The sequence below is a fragment of the Nymphaea colorata genome, chromosome 1 (genome assembly GCF_008831285.2).
Source record: "Nymphaea colorata isolate Beijing-Zhang1983 chromosome 1, ASM883128v2, whole genome shotgun sequence".
Taxonomy (NCBI): Eukaryota; Viridiplantae; Streptophyta; class Magnoliopsida; order Nymphaeales; family Nymphaeaceae; genus Nymphaea; species Nymphaea colorata.
The window spans coordinates 17,154,624-17,171,446 of NC_045138.2; the positions used below are offsets into that span (position 1 = coordinate 17,154,624).

The 16,823-nt window shown below is 37.5% G+C and overlaps 1 protein-coding gene across 1 annotated transcript; it reads right to left on the reverse strand.

Moving 5' to 3' along the window:
- Positions 1-6,215: 6,215 nt before the first annotated feature.
- Positions 6,216-11,857, reverse strand: LOC116248259 (calmodulin calcium-dependent NAD kinase-like). Its single transcript, XM_031620948.2, has 8 exons — positions 11,593-11,857; positions 10,353-10,576; positions 10,209-10,270; positions 8,759-8,977; positions 8,258-8,381; positions 7,673-7,995; positions 7,226-7,370; positions 6,216-6,778 (listed from the first exon to the last, which is right to left on the reverse strand). Exons 1-8 carry the CDS (start codon positions 11,675-11,677, stop codon positions 6,482-6,484), a joined length of 1,479 nt encoding a protein of 492 aa, XP_031476808.1. The 5' UTR covers positions 11,678-11,857; the 3' UTR covers positions 6,216-6,481.
- Positions 11,858-16,823: the final 4,966 nt, after the last annotated feature.

Sequence of the window (16,823 nt, forward strand, 5' to 3'; positions counted from 1 at the left end):
TGACAGTGATGTGGGTCATGTGGTATTTTTTTCTCTCTCGATCCAGTTCCACGCACGGAGAGGTGATCTCGTTTTCCAATTTTCTGGTTTTCGAAATTTCCCGATAACGTCATGCATCTGTTTAAGCCCAAGTGGGTTTTTGAGATCTCTCGATTATCATCTCCATATATCAAAAAGCAGAAAAGTCGAGGAAGTTCTCAGGCCGGTTTAAATACAGCTTGGTCAAATACGGCGTATCTTATAAAATTTAAATCTCGAAAACCATTATCTTGTGAATGATGCGTGCACAACTGAATGCCTTGAGAGTATCAATCTGGACCCAAAAAAAAAAAAAAAAGAAGGGTTAGAGGGAAAACTACAGTCATCAACTAGATTTTTTCCTTGAAAAAATTACAGTGACACCTAAAAAGTTTATGAGTAAAAGAACCACGTATAGTCTTCTTATATCCGGAAAAGGACACCTATGTTTTCCTTCTAATAGTCAATAAAAAATCATAAGTTTGTTTTTGAAAATTTAATTGTTAAATGAACAAAAAATTTAGCATTTTAGTCGCTGGAAAATAGTATGAATAGAAAGCTTTAAATAAAATTAGGTTTTCTCTGAAGAACTTCCTAAGACTAACAAAAAAATCACGTAAACATTGTTAGAAACAATAGAAAAACGAGGTTATTTTTATATAATTAAACATGTCATTTGATATATTCGACACATTGTCATTATTAAGTGTATTTTGATCATTAAATCACATTAAAAGAAGTTAGTTTGTAGGAAAGTAGTTGCTTTTAATTAATAATCCAAAGCTTAAATGTCCTTTAACAATAAGAAAAGTTAGATTATTTCAAATTTTGGGTGCTTGACGAGGAGAACCACCTTTATCACCGATCATGCCTTGTCTGACGTGAGCAAGAAAAGCAAGCTCTTAATTGTTGTGCATGTTCATCGAAGAAAATGGATTGACGAGTAAATATTATAAAACATTATGGGTAAATAGTTTTTTTTTTTTTTAAATTTTCAAATTATAGCTGCATGGAGAATAACGTATATTAAAAAAGAAAAGTCAAAATGATCTACCCGTCAGTAGCGGAGCTACATATAGGTTGGTGTGGACAGTTTTAACCACGCCAACAATAAATTTTTTAATTATTTTTACATATTTTTATATAGATGTCTTATAATTATTTACTTATTTATATATCTTTTATAAATGAGAATTTTTACAACTGTGTTTAATAGCAAAAAATTTCTGGCTCCGCTACTGCTACTTGTCCCTACATGCAAAAGAGTTTGATAGAACGAGGATAACTGGTATGCCCAGTGCGCCCATAGGTGCCGCTCAACCCAAAGCAACGTCTCCTTATACCAAGAATGAAGTGCCTTGGGGAATTGAACATGGAACATGCCTACACCAAACCAAACCCGCCTTCCCAATTACACTGTACATTATTTGGCCTGCCCGAAGAGAGAGAGAGAGAGAGAGAGAGAGAACAAACGTTCAAGAGCACCAGGCTGATGTTTGGATCTCGAAAAAGAAATTGAACCCATGCAACAAGTATGTACTGAAGAAAGGTTCAGCTGCAGGAAGAAGGCGAAGATGAATGGAACAACAACGGTAGATGCAGGGGCAGAGCTGGGATTTTCTTCAGGGGTGGGCCGACAGTCCAACCTCTGGATCCGGGTAGGGCCAAATTCAATTCAAATCCAAAAAATACATGACCTAATTAGAAAATCTTATTTTTTTCAATGTAATTTTTTTGTTTTACATTGGCCAGGGTGGGGCCATGGCTTAGGCGGCCCCCCCCTCCCTCCGCCCCAGGGTAGATGGATGATCTAACGACTTGCAGACAGATTTCAACTTTCAAGGGGTTGGCCTGTTCGCTTCTCCTTACACTAACTCTGGACAATGGTAAGGGAAAGATATGGAACAGTCCAGAGGTCAATTGGGATCCTCTGCCAGGTCATGTAATCAGAGTTTAATACTCTAATTTTGCTTTAATAAAGGTCGGGGGTCTAACACCATGCGCATGCACCGAAGAAGGGTCTGAGGTATTTTTGAAATTTTTTATAAAATATTTTAGGCTTCAAAATTTTTTACAATTCTTTTTTATCATTCTAAAAGGTTTCTTTTTTATCAGAACAGAGTTATTTTGGTCATTATACACTCCCGTGCACAATTTTAGTCATGCATAAAATTGTGCACATAACCAGCTTCACCGGAAAAGCACTTTCCATTTTCATCCAACAATTGGTGTCGTAGTGGCCTCTCTTTGAGGTGGTGGAATGAACAACTAGTTCTAAAAAAAACAGGAATTTTGCTAAACAATGTTGTTAGGATCAGCCGGAATCAACCAATTCTACTAAATATGGCAAATAGATTGGGTGCCATGCATGAGGTTTCAATTATTTTGAAGACATCTTAAAAAGTTTTTGTACTTTAATTATTTTCTAAAATATTTTGAAGATATCTTAAAAAGTTTTGCACTTTAACTCTTTTCAAAAATTGATTTTTTTAACATTTTTGTGATTCACTAAGATCTAACTGGTTTCTGTTGTGGTTTCATCATTGTAATCCTTCACCTTCCATCCCAAAGATTATTGTTGAAATCTGAATTTGAAAGATAGCAAAATAGATAATTGCAAGTACTTCAGCAAATTTCAAATTAGATCTTTTATTAGGGGTCATTTGGCAGTTGGAACACTTTGTGAGTGATCCATGAATCTACCCCAAAGATTGGACAAATTCATCAAACACTAAAATATAAGTGCCCATGAATCTGTCTTAATCTTTGAGGCAAATTCATTCAACACAGATAAAATAGTGCACGTTTTGTAAGCTGCGATCTAGGCTACAAAAACGATAAGTTGATATATTTCACGCCCTCGTGGTTTGAATAGGCACCTATCTTTTGCACTAGAGAAATCAGAATATAAATGGAATCAAAATAGTACTAGTATCCTAGTTATAGAAGGATTTTCATTCTAGCTACCAATCCATATCCAAATTAATGAGGCAATAAACCAACAAAAAGAAAAAAAGTAAGGATTAGTTAGTACATATATGTACTTGCTTAATTTGGAGCGATTTCCTTGAGATGGTATTGCATCTATAATGTCTAAATTGGGCCAATTTCTCCACTATAAATCTAATAGCCTAACCCTTCTCTACACAACACCTCTTCCTCTTTTTGCTTTTATGATATGAATAAGCTTTCTTTAGCATTTTTTAGGTGAGGTATTTCTCTGTGTTCCATTCTTTCCTTTGTTTTCCTTTCAATGATATCCAGGACAGTTAAAATCATTGCTTTCTGTATGCATCTCCAGTACTTTTTTTCCCTACCCTATGAAATGTTCAACCCTGTACATACAAAGCATTCAAATTATGCAATTTGCAAGATAAAACATGATATGACATGAATATTTTCATTCCCCAGGGCCCATGGTTTGAATTAACAAAATTTCGCCATATTGCCGTCTTTTTACTGAAAGAACAATGTCTTTTATCAATTAAAAAAAGAGCAGTTTTTTGTGCAAAATTGTAGTTTTTGAGAATATTTTACTATTCAAGCAGGCCATAGACATTTTCCTTATGATATGAATAGAGAAGAAATCAACCCCTCCTGTAAGTCTGACGAAGGCTGTACATGTCAGGACGTCGTCTTGAAGTCCAAATATGCATGAAGATACCCTGGTCTAAAATATAGGTACAAAATATAAAAATTATTACACAAGCTTAGATTATCTAGATAAAGTCATGATTTTGTTATTCTGTTAATTAAGGTGAAATTTTCTGCTGAGGAGCGTTAATGTTTGTAAATATGAACCACAGAAGTCGTATCTCAATATAAAACAGTTACATACCTTGTTGAAAGATGATATTTGAAACACTTCTGGTCCTTATGTCCTTTCTTAGGAAAGCAATTTGAAACATTCAAATGATGCTCGACAGTGTTTACTGTTCTTGCCCAAGCAATACTTTCCCACCTGCAATGTAGGTTTAATGTCTTCTAAGGAGGCACAAAATCAAGTTAGTTCTGCCAGTCCTTACACTGATGGAAAGGTGAAAAATCAATCAATACTTTCTTGATATTGCACAAGGGTCAGTGTTCACGTGCTTCATAAAATACAGGGAAAGTATCCATTATAATGTTTTAGTATTCTTGGGTATTGCTCTCAGTATTGCTAAACTACTATGCTTTATTTATTTGAAACTTATTGAGGTTTTTTTACCTCTTTGTTTTGTTTGTTCCTTCGTGTCCAGTTGATCTAAAATGTGTGATCCTCGACCTTTTCTCGGCTCAAATTCTACTCACTTCTTTCTTTATCAGTTAACGCTATTGCCACTCCTTCATTTGAGAAAATGTGACTGTATTGTCTCTCCTTTTCTTATCAGTTAACATTTTCTCAAATAAAGGAGTGACAATGTAGTTAACTGATAAGGAAAGGAGTGACAATAGAATTTGATCTCTAAGTGTCAAGGATCACAAATTTCTGATCAACTAAATACGAGGAGGCAAATGAAACAAAAAAAGTAAAAATACTTCAGTATGATTCAACTAAATAAAGCACGCCAGTTTTGCAATACAGAGACAAATAACTAAGAATATTCGAACAATATAATGGATACTTTCTTGATATTTTCTGAAGCTCTTGAATACTGATCCTTGGGCAGTATCGAGGAAGTATTGACCGACTTTTCGCCTTTGCATCAGTGTAAGGCTTGGTAGTGATAACTTGACTTTGTGTCTCCTTAGCAGACCCTAGACTTGCATGGCGGTAGGAAAATTTTGCTTTGAGAAGGATGTTAAGTGTCCCCATTGTTGAGCATCATTTGAATGCTTCATATTTGCTTTCCCATGAAAAATGCAGAGAAGGAACAGAAGCATTTGAAATGTCATCTTTCAACAAGGTATGTAACTGTTTTATATTGAAATATGACTCCAGTGGTTCACATTTAGAAACAACAACAATTTTTCCAGACTCCTCTGCAAAAGTATTTTCAGCATAAATGACAAAATAACAAAACCAGGACTTGTTAAGTTGTGACACTTTATATCTTTCATAGTATATAAAGCTCTCTTTATCTCTCTCCATAGGGACAAAACGAGTGTAAAAGGTATTTAGTTGCATTGCAAGATTTTCAATCAACTCTATTGATAAGAACTCTTAAATATGAAGTTAATGGCTCATGAAAATAGATAACCACACTCTGAAATTTTTTTTCAAGCGACACTAAAATCCTTTGCCAAGTTTATTAAGTATCCGATTGACATAGTTTACACAGTAATTATGTTTACTTAATTGGTCACATACATATCTTTTCACAAGAGCATGCCACCAGTATGAAGAAATTGGAAGGGCTAAACAAGTCTTGCATGTGCACGACAGGTTTAGATTGTATTTTTCAATTGGATTTGGTATGAAGGTGAAAGAGATTCAGACAAGGGTTGAAATGCCTGCGTTTTCAGACCCAAACGTAAATACACCCAAGTATCTCAATTTTCATAAACGTTTGGAACAGGCACGAGTTATGTCCTTTAAAAGTTTAGGCACAATATAGATCTGATAGGAAAAGTACTTATCTACAAGTTATCTCAATTTTGACAAAAACTTGAACAAGCTTGAGCCATGCCAGTTGAAAGTTTAGGCACAGTGGAAAGATCTGCCTATCTATATGCTTGGCGATGGAAAAGACCTTCATACTCTGCCATCTGCATGATCCTTCTTATGAAAGAGTTGGATGAGCTGACTTTCTCACGGGGGTAAAATGCACTCACTCAGCTGAGAAAGTAGGAGCAGGCACACACACATTGAATGTGCATCCTCTGTTGTCAATGCAGGTAAATCCATGTCGCACCTTTCTTTATAAAACCATCTCTTGACATAGCAGGTAGAACATCTTGATAGTGACCGCCTAGCTAGTAAGCCAAATGCTGCAATATTTTTTTGGGGTCAGAGGAACCTCTATTAGATTATGACGAGACTTTTCCTGAGCATGCTCCTTCAGTGTGTAGGTCATACCCGACCTCATAGCTCGGTGTGCAGAGCAGTGCTTTTGTGGGTAACTTGGCGCCTCAGTTACTGTATATCAAGCCAAACTAATTCCTCTTGGAGGGTAGATCCAGCTGCAATGCCATTGCCCAAGTTAAGTGTAACTAGCATCCTTAAACCAATTATAAAGCCCTTTCAAATGTTCCAGCTTCAAAAAATATGCTCCTCATGGGCCAAAACATACAACTCAGATTTCAGATACTTTTATCTGAGTTTTGTTGCTATGCATTTAAAACTGTAAAGAAATTACACATTTCAGACCATGTCTATAGGTCTTTGAATATGAAAATCACAGCTGTATGACTGAAGCTCACTTGCATAACATATGCACAGTTAGATTGCACCTGACTCTGGCTTTTTTACCTTGCCATAGTGCAAGTGAATGCATTTTCTATACAGTTAGAACTGCGGCTAAAACTTGCAGCTTCACGTGCTTCACTCTTGGCACTGTAGTTCAGGTGGACTCCTGTGGTAATGGAGTTCATAACGCAGAAAATCATGGCCTTCAATCTCGATGATGGAATTCAAGAGATGAAGTTGGTTGTCTTTTCTGGTTGGGGAGGCAACCACATCTCTCCAGATTTGCCTTGCGTTGAGGCACGAGTCTTCAACCTTGTAGAGGTCCTCTACTGAGTCTGCATCCTCATTCAGCGTTGAAACTCTTCTGAGCCATTCATAGTCATTGGGATCAATTTGCATGTTGGTAGCTCCCTCTTTCTTCCATCCGATCAACTGCAATCAAGGATCATAGATTTTAGCACAAACAGAAAGTCCAGCAGGTGCAGGTTGCGTTCATGATGTTAAAAACCAAATCTCATAACTCATTCAATCAGGTGCAGGATGTTCATTTCAAAATGAGCAAACTAGAGCAATTCATAACTAATCAAAACATATTTGCCATTTCCACTAACAGCAGGTGTCTGCGACTGTGTCTGCTGGAAACCATTGATTGAATCTTCATCATAGCAAATGACCCTTTGAATCAGACCGCACAGTGAGGATCCACCTTAGGGTTTGTACAACATCCTCTATTTTGCGGGAGGAGTTGTTCTGTACGGAACTCACATATCCAAGAACTCATTTCCACTTGCAACAGCAAGTAATCCATCACCACATAGAATGCTGAAAAGGTAAATTGGTAAGAAGGCATATACGGAGGATATTGAAAAGGTTAACTACCTTAGGTGGGCCTGCAATTGCATTGGTGGAATAGAGCTTGGCTTCATCCACCAAGTCACAGTACTTGTGTAAGCCACTAGCAAACATCTTGTGAGATCTGAGCTGTGACTTCACCCTCACTCCTCTACCCATTACTATGGCTCGCCTGCACGTACCGCAACTTCGATTAGCAGACTGCATAATCTTATACGAAATGAATATGCTACTTTCCCTTCATGTATGCCTTCTCGCTGGGAAGGAAATTGCATTTGAGTATTCTTGTAACAACGTAAGTTACTTAATTGCAAAACACAATTAGAATTTGAACAAGCCACGAATGTAATATACACACAGAAAACAGAGCATGAGAGCACATTTGGCATGTTGGTACTGCCAAAAGCATCTCAATTTGAAGGATTTCTTGTCAAAAGATTTTTCAAAACAAGAAGTTTACATATATATATGTACCTGATGCCACGGACAACGGCTAGGTGAGCATCGCAAACAACGCCAACAAACTCGATCTTGTAAGGCTTCCTGTTGTTCATACAAGTCCTAGTGGATTCATCTTCCTCAACTTCCTCCCAGTAGTTTTCAGTAACAGATCCATCATCAAGAACCTTATATCCGACCCCCATACGGTACCGTCGCCGATGCACGTTCCTGGCCATGGCGATCGTCTGTACCACGTACGGTTCCCACGACAAGGTCCCGTCCATGATCACGTCGCGCCCCTCATTCAATGCCGTTACCAGCAGTGATGAAGCTGCATGCGTTGATGATTGATGCACCTGCTTTGCGTTAACATATCGATCTAAGTAAGAATAGGAACACTGGATTCTGCACCGAGGTAACTTATGATATGATTCATTGTGAAAAGAAAGTTCAAATTCCACAGAATGTGCATGGCAGGTTCTTGACATCTTGTTTATATATATATATATATATATATATATATATATATATATATATATATATATATATATATATATATATATGAGAGTGGCACATAGAGAGAGAGAGAGAGAGAGAGAGAGAGAGAGAGAGAGTTACCAGCTCTGATGTATCAATCATGTCAGGGTGGCCTATAGAGCGAAGGGCTCTAAAGATGACGTCCGTCTCCTTGAAGGCGTCTGCTTCGACTACAACCTTATTGGCTGTCTCTGCCCAGAACCCACTGTAAGAACGATGCATGTGTCAGCCCATTTAAGACCCACAGACCACCAGTTTTAATTTTCGTTTTTAATTAACGAGAGAAGCCTCCTCCACTATCAGGTTGAAGAGGACAATGTCATAAAACTAGAACACTTAATCAAGTTGACACATTTCTGGGTTGTTTGGTAGCTAGAAGATTTATGTGGATGAGCATTTCATATACTTGTCTTAGTATTAGAGAAATTTATCGAACATTAGTTTTAACATTTTATCAATCTATTCAAATTAGTAGATTCATAAAGCACTCCTTAGTTAAATGATCTTGAATCCCAAAATTTCTGTGGGGGATAAAGGTTTATGACAAAGAAGAAAAAGATGGGATTTGGTGGGGGTTCTTACTCGTTGAGTATATTCTTGAGGACGGTGCTCTTGCCTGCACCCATGCCGCCGCCCATGAGGAGGAGGACGGGCCTCCGCTCACTTGCTTTCTCAGAAGACACTGTCTCAGTGACCGGCGAGGTGCGGGACTCTTTGCCCATGGCCTTGAACTCGTCCACCAGGGTCGAGAAAACTCGAGTCACCTTCAGGTCCTTGGTCAGCCTCTCGATCCTCTGAGTCCTGCACAAATTACCCACTGTTATTCCACCTCAATCACATCAAAATTAGAGCGCCAGTGAGCGCTTGGGGTCGACCATGAAAGTGAATTATGTGCACCAACAAAAATGCACTAGCAAGAAAGAAAGGTGAAATTGGTAACAAGAAACATTGTCTTTTTGGTATCAAACGGTGCATATAAGCAACTTGGTCTACCGCCAAGACGTGATTGTAAGAGGGACATTCCCATCTTTTTGAAAACATTGTCTTTTAGTATCAAACGGTGCTGCTGCCAACACGTCGTTGTGTGAAGGGGCATCCTCATCTTTTTGAAACTCAGGTCATATTTGGTTCGTTTAGCGGTATTTTAGTTATTGTAGCACTACGCCATGAGTGGATCGCCGGAAACAGCCGCTGCAACAGGTTGTTCTGTGGCGGCTACAGCCGAAACTAGTAACCTTTCTCATCGAATTTGAGTGCTTTATCATGCTCCGATCTCCACCAAAATTGGATAAGTTGTAGAGGAGGACGAGAGAGCACGGTCTCTCTCCCATTTGAAAGGAAGGTTTGTCGTAGTGAGGTGGGCCGTGACCGTCGGGAAGCAGTTTGAACTTTGACGGCCATCGTTGGCTTTCTTTCTTACGGCTTTATAGTCTACATTGGCGGAAGACGCGCTACGAAACTTAGTCAAGTCAACTAGGTGGACTGGCCGCCACCGGCCGAGCTAATCAGAAAACTCGGTTGACTCGACTGGACCAACTTGGTCGAATCGAGCCAAACTCGACCCGAATTTGTCCCCCAACTTTCCACTTTTTGTTAATGTCAAACCGAGGCAAATCGAACCAGGAGTCGACTCGGTGAGTTCCAACGATGCTCACAAAAACAGTCGGGGTCTCCACTTCCCTTGGTTGTTATCGTGCTTCAGTGTGTTATTTTTTTCAAAAGCAAATGGTGGCAGACGCCACTCTTAAGCTGAAGAGCACAACTACATGTTTACTGAGATTTTCAAGCAGCTTTGAACCTCTGCAACGAAAAAGAAGGAGTTTCGTCTTCTCACTCTAGCAGTAAAGTTCTTTCAGGCTCAGCTGAAATGGTTTTTGGATGAAAAGGAAAAGAAAATGGAGAAGAACCTCTTTGTCCTCGATTGATCCGTTATAAGCGTTTGGATGACAAACTTTGTGGATTTTATTTATGTTGGCAGAAGGAGACAAGTGAAGGCCCAACTAAAACAATGGCATGAAGCCGCAAGACTCACCTGGTAGCTGCCATCACCATGTTTCTGAGCTTGCTTTTCGGTGGAGACTCCATGCGCAAAGCCTTCAAAAGAGAGTAAACAAGACTTCATCCCCACTGGTTTTTAGAGAAGTGAAGGGAAAAATGGAGAGTGAAGGGAACTAACCGCAGTAACGAGGAATGAAGAATGGTTCCAATGAAAGGCGAAGTAGCTAAGAGCGCACGCCTCAAGCTCACCGATCAGCTTCTCGCAAAGAGCCTTTCCGTCAAATTCATCAGCAAAATAATCACGTATTTCTTCCTTCCAACCCTCTGTGGCTCTCAAGTAGTCGCCAACCAACTTGCAGAAAACGGGATGATTCTCTGCACCTGTGATGCCCAATTGCCGAGCTGCAAGAAGGTTCTCAGAGGTCAGTCTTAGAAAATCAAGGATTATAACCAAATTATTATCAAATTTTGGGTAAACGAGAGGATTATAATCAGATTCCTTGGCCTTAAATACATGCATAATGAACATATAATGCATCTATTTTTCTCTGTTGCTAGGTATTTCAAAGTAAAACTAAACAATCTTTATTTTTAGATTGATTGAAACTATTAATCAATGATCATGGATGAAAAGGACTATTAGGTGGAAAGAATTAATCATTCAACTAAACATGCAAAATGTATTTTTGCAATGTTTACTTTGGTCCTGTGCTCCACTTGAAGTTTTTTAGTGCGACCACCTAACAAGCTGCATAAAGCTATTCACTTGCTTCTCCTTTGTGCAGAGTAAAATTTTAAAAAAGAAAAAGCATACAAATTGATTAAGAGAAAAGGTTTAGAACAGGGTGCAGAATCACATGGTGACTGGTGTACAAGCCTCACAAAATTAGTTTAATACATATGTAAATGTTTTGATATATGTGATTGTTATATATATAAGTGTCCCAAAAAAAATTAAGAGTATTGAATGAGTACCTCCATAAAAAAAAACTTTCTGGCTCTTTTAATGTGGCACCATAAACTTTAAAAATTTCAGATAAGGGAGAAGAAAATTTCTCAACCAACGAAGATGAGAACGACCTTTAAATGGCCCAAAAAGCTATAAACTCTCAACTTTAAGACACAATCAGGAAAGACTTTTACACATACGATCACTAATGGGTTTTAGAAGTGACTGGTTCTGTAACATGGTACAAACAGTTCGGGCATGATTCACAGTGTTGAAAAACAAATATAATTAGTTTGACATAATTTTAATAATTCAGAAAGCTGATGAAAAATTCAAAAGCTGCAACTTCCGGCGAGCGGGAACGCAGGAGGCATAAAGAGATTTTGGTGACACTGAATTTTTCTTTTTCCTGAAAATTAGATGTGACTGAGAGATAGAGAAAGCAGAGAGCAGGGAGATTGTGGATTACCAACATAGTGAGGAAAGGTTTCGAGCTTCTGAATCCGGCCGTCGTGGCTAAAGACCGTGACAGGGACAAGCTTCTCCACCCCCATCGTCGACCTCTTCCTTCCTCCTTCAAAGATTATCCTGAGTTCCGTCGCAGAGAGAAAAGGAAGGTGGGGAGAGAGAGATGATCAGCAACTGCTCAACGATCGATGCCCCCCTTCTTAATTTTGTGACCTGAACATTTAAAGGAAGGGAGAACCGCGTCCCGTGAACGATGACATTCTTTTTCCTCTTTCTCTCTGACGGCGCCGCCTATCATGAGGGGCAGGGTGGGCCAGTTCAAACTGGCTCGCTTTAGCCGAGCAGATTTCAAGTTTGTGAAGTCAAGGATTGGATTAGATTAGATATATTCGGTATATTCTGCTTTTTCGAATTTGAAGGAAAATTTCACTTTAAACAAAAAGAAGTCATATTTAAATCTAAATATAAAATTTCATTTTATGATTCAAATCTAATTTTATATTTATATTTAAATCCAAATCTGAATTTTAAACCGGATTTTACTAATTTTTAAAATGTAATATCACTATATGCAAGATATTTGTTTAAAATTGAATATGCTCTGAATTTATATCCGAATTCAATCAAATATTTATGTATGTCTAATACGATTGGCTATTATTTATTAAATTTGAATCTGATTTGATTTTTTAATTAGATATTAATTTTTTTTTATATCTTATTTTTTTGAATCGGTTCATCCAATATCAAATTTAAATCAGATGTATTGACATTCCTAACTTTATCTTTATCTGAGAACCTATAAGCTTGAGCTTAGCCGAGAGATGGGAATACATTCTTTTTCGAGATATGATGTAAGTGTTTGCACAAACCTAAAAGGAAGGAAAATTTAAAAATACAAAACAAAAAAGAAGAAGAGGAAAAATAAAAACGTGAAAAAGAAAATAGAGACTAAAGTCGAGCCGAGTCGAGTTTAATCGAGTCGAGTTCGTCTAACTCGAACTCGGCTCGTTAATATACTCGAGTTTACATTTAAGCTCGAGCTTGACTCATATAAAAACAAGTCGAGCTCGAGTCGAGTTTACTTGAGCGAGTTCGAGTCGGCTCGACTCGTTGTGTAGCCCTATATGAAAGCTCTAGCTGAGGATCTATAGCTTGACCTTAGAGAATATCAGTATATACTTGTCAAGATATGTTGGAGGAACTGTGGCTTAACTGCTGACTTGAATGATTAAAACCGAAGTCTACTTAAAAATATAAAAGTAAGCAATACTCAACATTATTTTATTAAAACAAGTTGATTCACGCGGAGTCAGCAGGTAAGATTTTAAAATTGTTTGGTTCCATTTGCAAGTTACCTGAATATAAACAGATTTTAAGACGACAAAAGTTTTCCAACTAAATTCTCGATCTGATCTCGGATCTGTTTGGCCGGATATGGTAAAGGAATCTGGATCTGTGTTTCACAACAAAATTTGGATCTGGGTCTGACAAGTAACTGAAATCCAATGAAGGTTCACCCCAACTGCATAAAATGTCTAATGATCTTATGCTCGTCAGATCCGCTTCAGATTAAAACCCAAAAAAAAAAAAAAAAATTGAATACCTTCCCTCACACCCTATTTAGAAAACATGAAAGTGTTACTTATAAAATTTTGAAAATTTAGTTTAAAAATTATATGTTGGTCCTTGTTAAAATTTTAATATTTCTAATGCTTGCGACAAAAAATTCTCAACTCCGTCTCTGTTCACAATCACCTGAACCAAACGCTGAACAAGAAGCAAAGAAGACGGGGTAAGCATGTGAACGGTGGATCGAGGTGGGCTTGAGCAATTCAAACTTCGTTTGTGGGTGTAGACGTATTTTTGGAATTTTCAACTAATTCATCTTCTAGAACCTTGGAATTCCTTTAATTTTGGAAGGAATGTGTATGTTTGTGGAAGTTATATAATCGGTTGAATCAACGTATTCAACTATGGTCACAAGGTTCATATTCACGTCGTTGAAATAATAATAAAAAAATAATATTTTACGAGATTATGCTTGATTTTTCCAAGGACACAACCAACCGAAAAAATCCGGTCATGTTTGACTTGACATTTAGTCAAATGATTTTTTATGCCCCAAAACTTGGGTGCAAGGTACGCGTCTTTTCTGAATTTTTAAAAGAAAAAGTAAAAAGAAAAGAAAGTGTAATTGAATTGGATCTGTCATGGTTATTTGGGTGGTCTGGACCGGGGTTTGTGTAGGGCTCGGGTCCGGAATCTACTATCCTAGGAAGTATTAGATAATTTGGCATAATTAACGTGAAATTAAAACCAATTTTCTGTTTTTTTATTTACCTTGAAAATTCGGTGGTCTAGTTAATTACAATTTGAGTTTAGATTTGACTGTGTTCGGTATTGTTTGAAAAAACTACTTGTAACTCTTCTGAAATTTGTGGAAAACGTGGAGCCCCTTGAAAATTAAGAAAATGTTGTCAAGTCTCTTATAATTTTTGAAAAATTAACATAACTAATTAAAGCTATGAGGGGGTTAGCGCAACAGTTTAGAATAAGACTGGTAGGCGGTCAGTCTCCATTTCAAACATGACTGGAAACACCCCAAAACTCAAAATTTACATGTTTTTATTTTTTTTGTAAATAAGATAAACAAAGCCTTGAAACATTAACTCTTCAACATTAAACAAAAATCAAATTTTTTTTCGTCTCTCTGTTCCTTTCCTGTTTTGCTTATTATTTTTCCCAATATGATAGTGTTTATACATTTAAGTAGGTAACTTCATGTTTCAAGCATGCCAATCTGGTTCACGATTAAATTACAGTTTTTTTAACACTTTTTTTTTTTAAATGTATCTGTAACACAATTTTTATTTTCAGGAGATAATTTGTTCCTCTTTGTCTTTTTAAAATTTAATGAATCAGGTTATAAATGTGTGTGCGGCGACAACCGCGTGACCAATATGATAATATAACGTGTGAATGGAAATAGTCATTGGATTTCTTTTCCTGGTTTTCCCATCACAAGTTCTGGATTATACGGCTAGGTCCGGGTCAACTCAGCGTGTTCGGACTCCTAATTCTTACGAGGACTTCAGCGTATCGGATTTTCACCAACCCCGATAGACTTTATCTGGATTTTACTTTATTAAGCAAATGACTCTGAACTTCTCCACGGACCATCAGAATAACATGGAGCAGACTTGATATATTAATAACGACTAAATTATGGATTCCTGGTGACACCAATTAAAAAAATGAGACATTTTACTGTATTCTTCGCCTTGAGACGGTCCAGTTACTAAATAAACAGACAATTTATCGCTTATACCGATTTCATCTTAGCTTGCAAAAGCATTGGAGAGGGAAGCAGTAGATAATTCTAAATACGAGCATCACGAGAGGCTGATGTTGACAAATCCGGATATCCTACTCAAACTGTTAAAAAGAAAAACTGGATATGTAAAAAAAAAAAATCATTCAATTAAGGAATCGAATCAGATTCGGCCTTAAGAATGACATCGATTTGGGTTCTGATTTAGATAAATATCCAATCAGATTTAGGTTTGATTTTACATATATATCCTACATCAAATCTTTTCATTTTGAAGGTAGATTTGAGGTTCAGTTTAAAGTCGGATTTGGATTTGGGTGTGGATTTGAAAACCAGATCTGAATTGTAAATTCGAATTTGAACACTGATATGGTATTAGACTTTTCTTTATACACACTTGAATCCGAATATATGAACATTATGTTTCAAAAGGCATGGAGCATAGCAGACCGGGCTAAGGCTCTGTTGAAAGTAGACATCTAGTTTGATTTCCAAGGTGATATGCTCATGCGTTTTAAAGCAGTGGGGCACAACATCCAAGTTGAGGGGTGCACCATGGCCGTCGCTGATGCTTACACTGATGCAGCTCATAGGACCCTAGAGGCAAGAGGAATGAAGGGCCTTTGCCCTTTTTTTTTAGGAGTAGGGATGAACCTCTCAGTTATTCAAAATGTATGAACATTCTATAATCGAAATACGGCAAAGAATACATCTAATCCAAATCCAATCTATTGACATCAAAACGATAATACTGTTCCAAGCAAGATTCGAAAGAAATTTTTTTCAACTATTCGACCCTCATATGGATCAATTGACTTACTCCAGCAAACATTTGAAACGTTTTTTAAGTGTATATCAAAACCACAGGCCACTGGTCAAGCTCTTATACATGAACCAAATTTTGACAAAACTTACACAAAAGTGAACTTTTAGGCCATAATATAATATGTTCCGGCAGACTACCCACCACTTTGTTGGGTGTAGGAGTATTGCATGTCTCCACCCTTCATCTCATTCTCTCAAGTATCAGGTTTGCTTTTGGTGCTTTGGGATGACGATCGCTTTTGCGATACTTCAACTTGTATATCATTGTCTTTTTTTTGCAACATTTGAAGTTTATACCCTGAAAATTCGAAATAGAAACAGCCTCTATCAACTTTTTGCCCCAAAAATTGTGCCAATCCATTCGTCATGCTTACCAGGGGCTTCGTCGTCAAGAAAATAGCGCGTAAGGGAAACGGTCAAACACGTTGAGACTTTATAACCGAGAAATTTTAAGTACCAGGTTTGTTTTTGGTGTTTTGGGATACTGTGATACTTCAACTTGTATATCATTATCTTTGTTTTTGAAGTTTACATCCTGAACATTTGAAATAAAAATGGCCTCTATCAACTTTTTCCCCATCAATTGCGCCAACCCCCCTCGTGATGCTCACCAGAAACTTTGCCGTCAAAAAAATAGCGCGTATGGGGAACGGTCAAACACGTTGAGACTCAGTAACGTGAAATGCAAATGTATGATACTACGCTTATGCGCCACTCTGCATAACAGGAAAACCAATCTGTCAATTGGTTTGTTGACGAAGACATTTTATTTTTTAGCACGAGGTGGTCGATCCGTCACCCGAGCACTGCAGATGGATCACTTTTGTCTGCAAACGCCTCTTCATCGCCATGAAAAGGTGCGCAACTTAGCATATAAGTTGGACTTAGCATTGGACTTTTAAAGTGCATTCCATATTTCATTAATGTTAATGAAATATGGGACCTAACATTTCATCTTTTCAATTTAAAGTCATTCATTAATGTTGATGTGAGAGCCCACTCATAGTTGTGACAAGCCGAGTTTGAGCAGAGCTGGACCAACTCAAGCTGGGTGGGATTGCCTAGAACTTGAT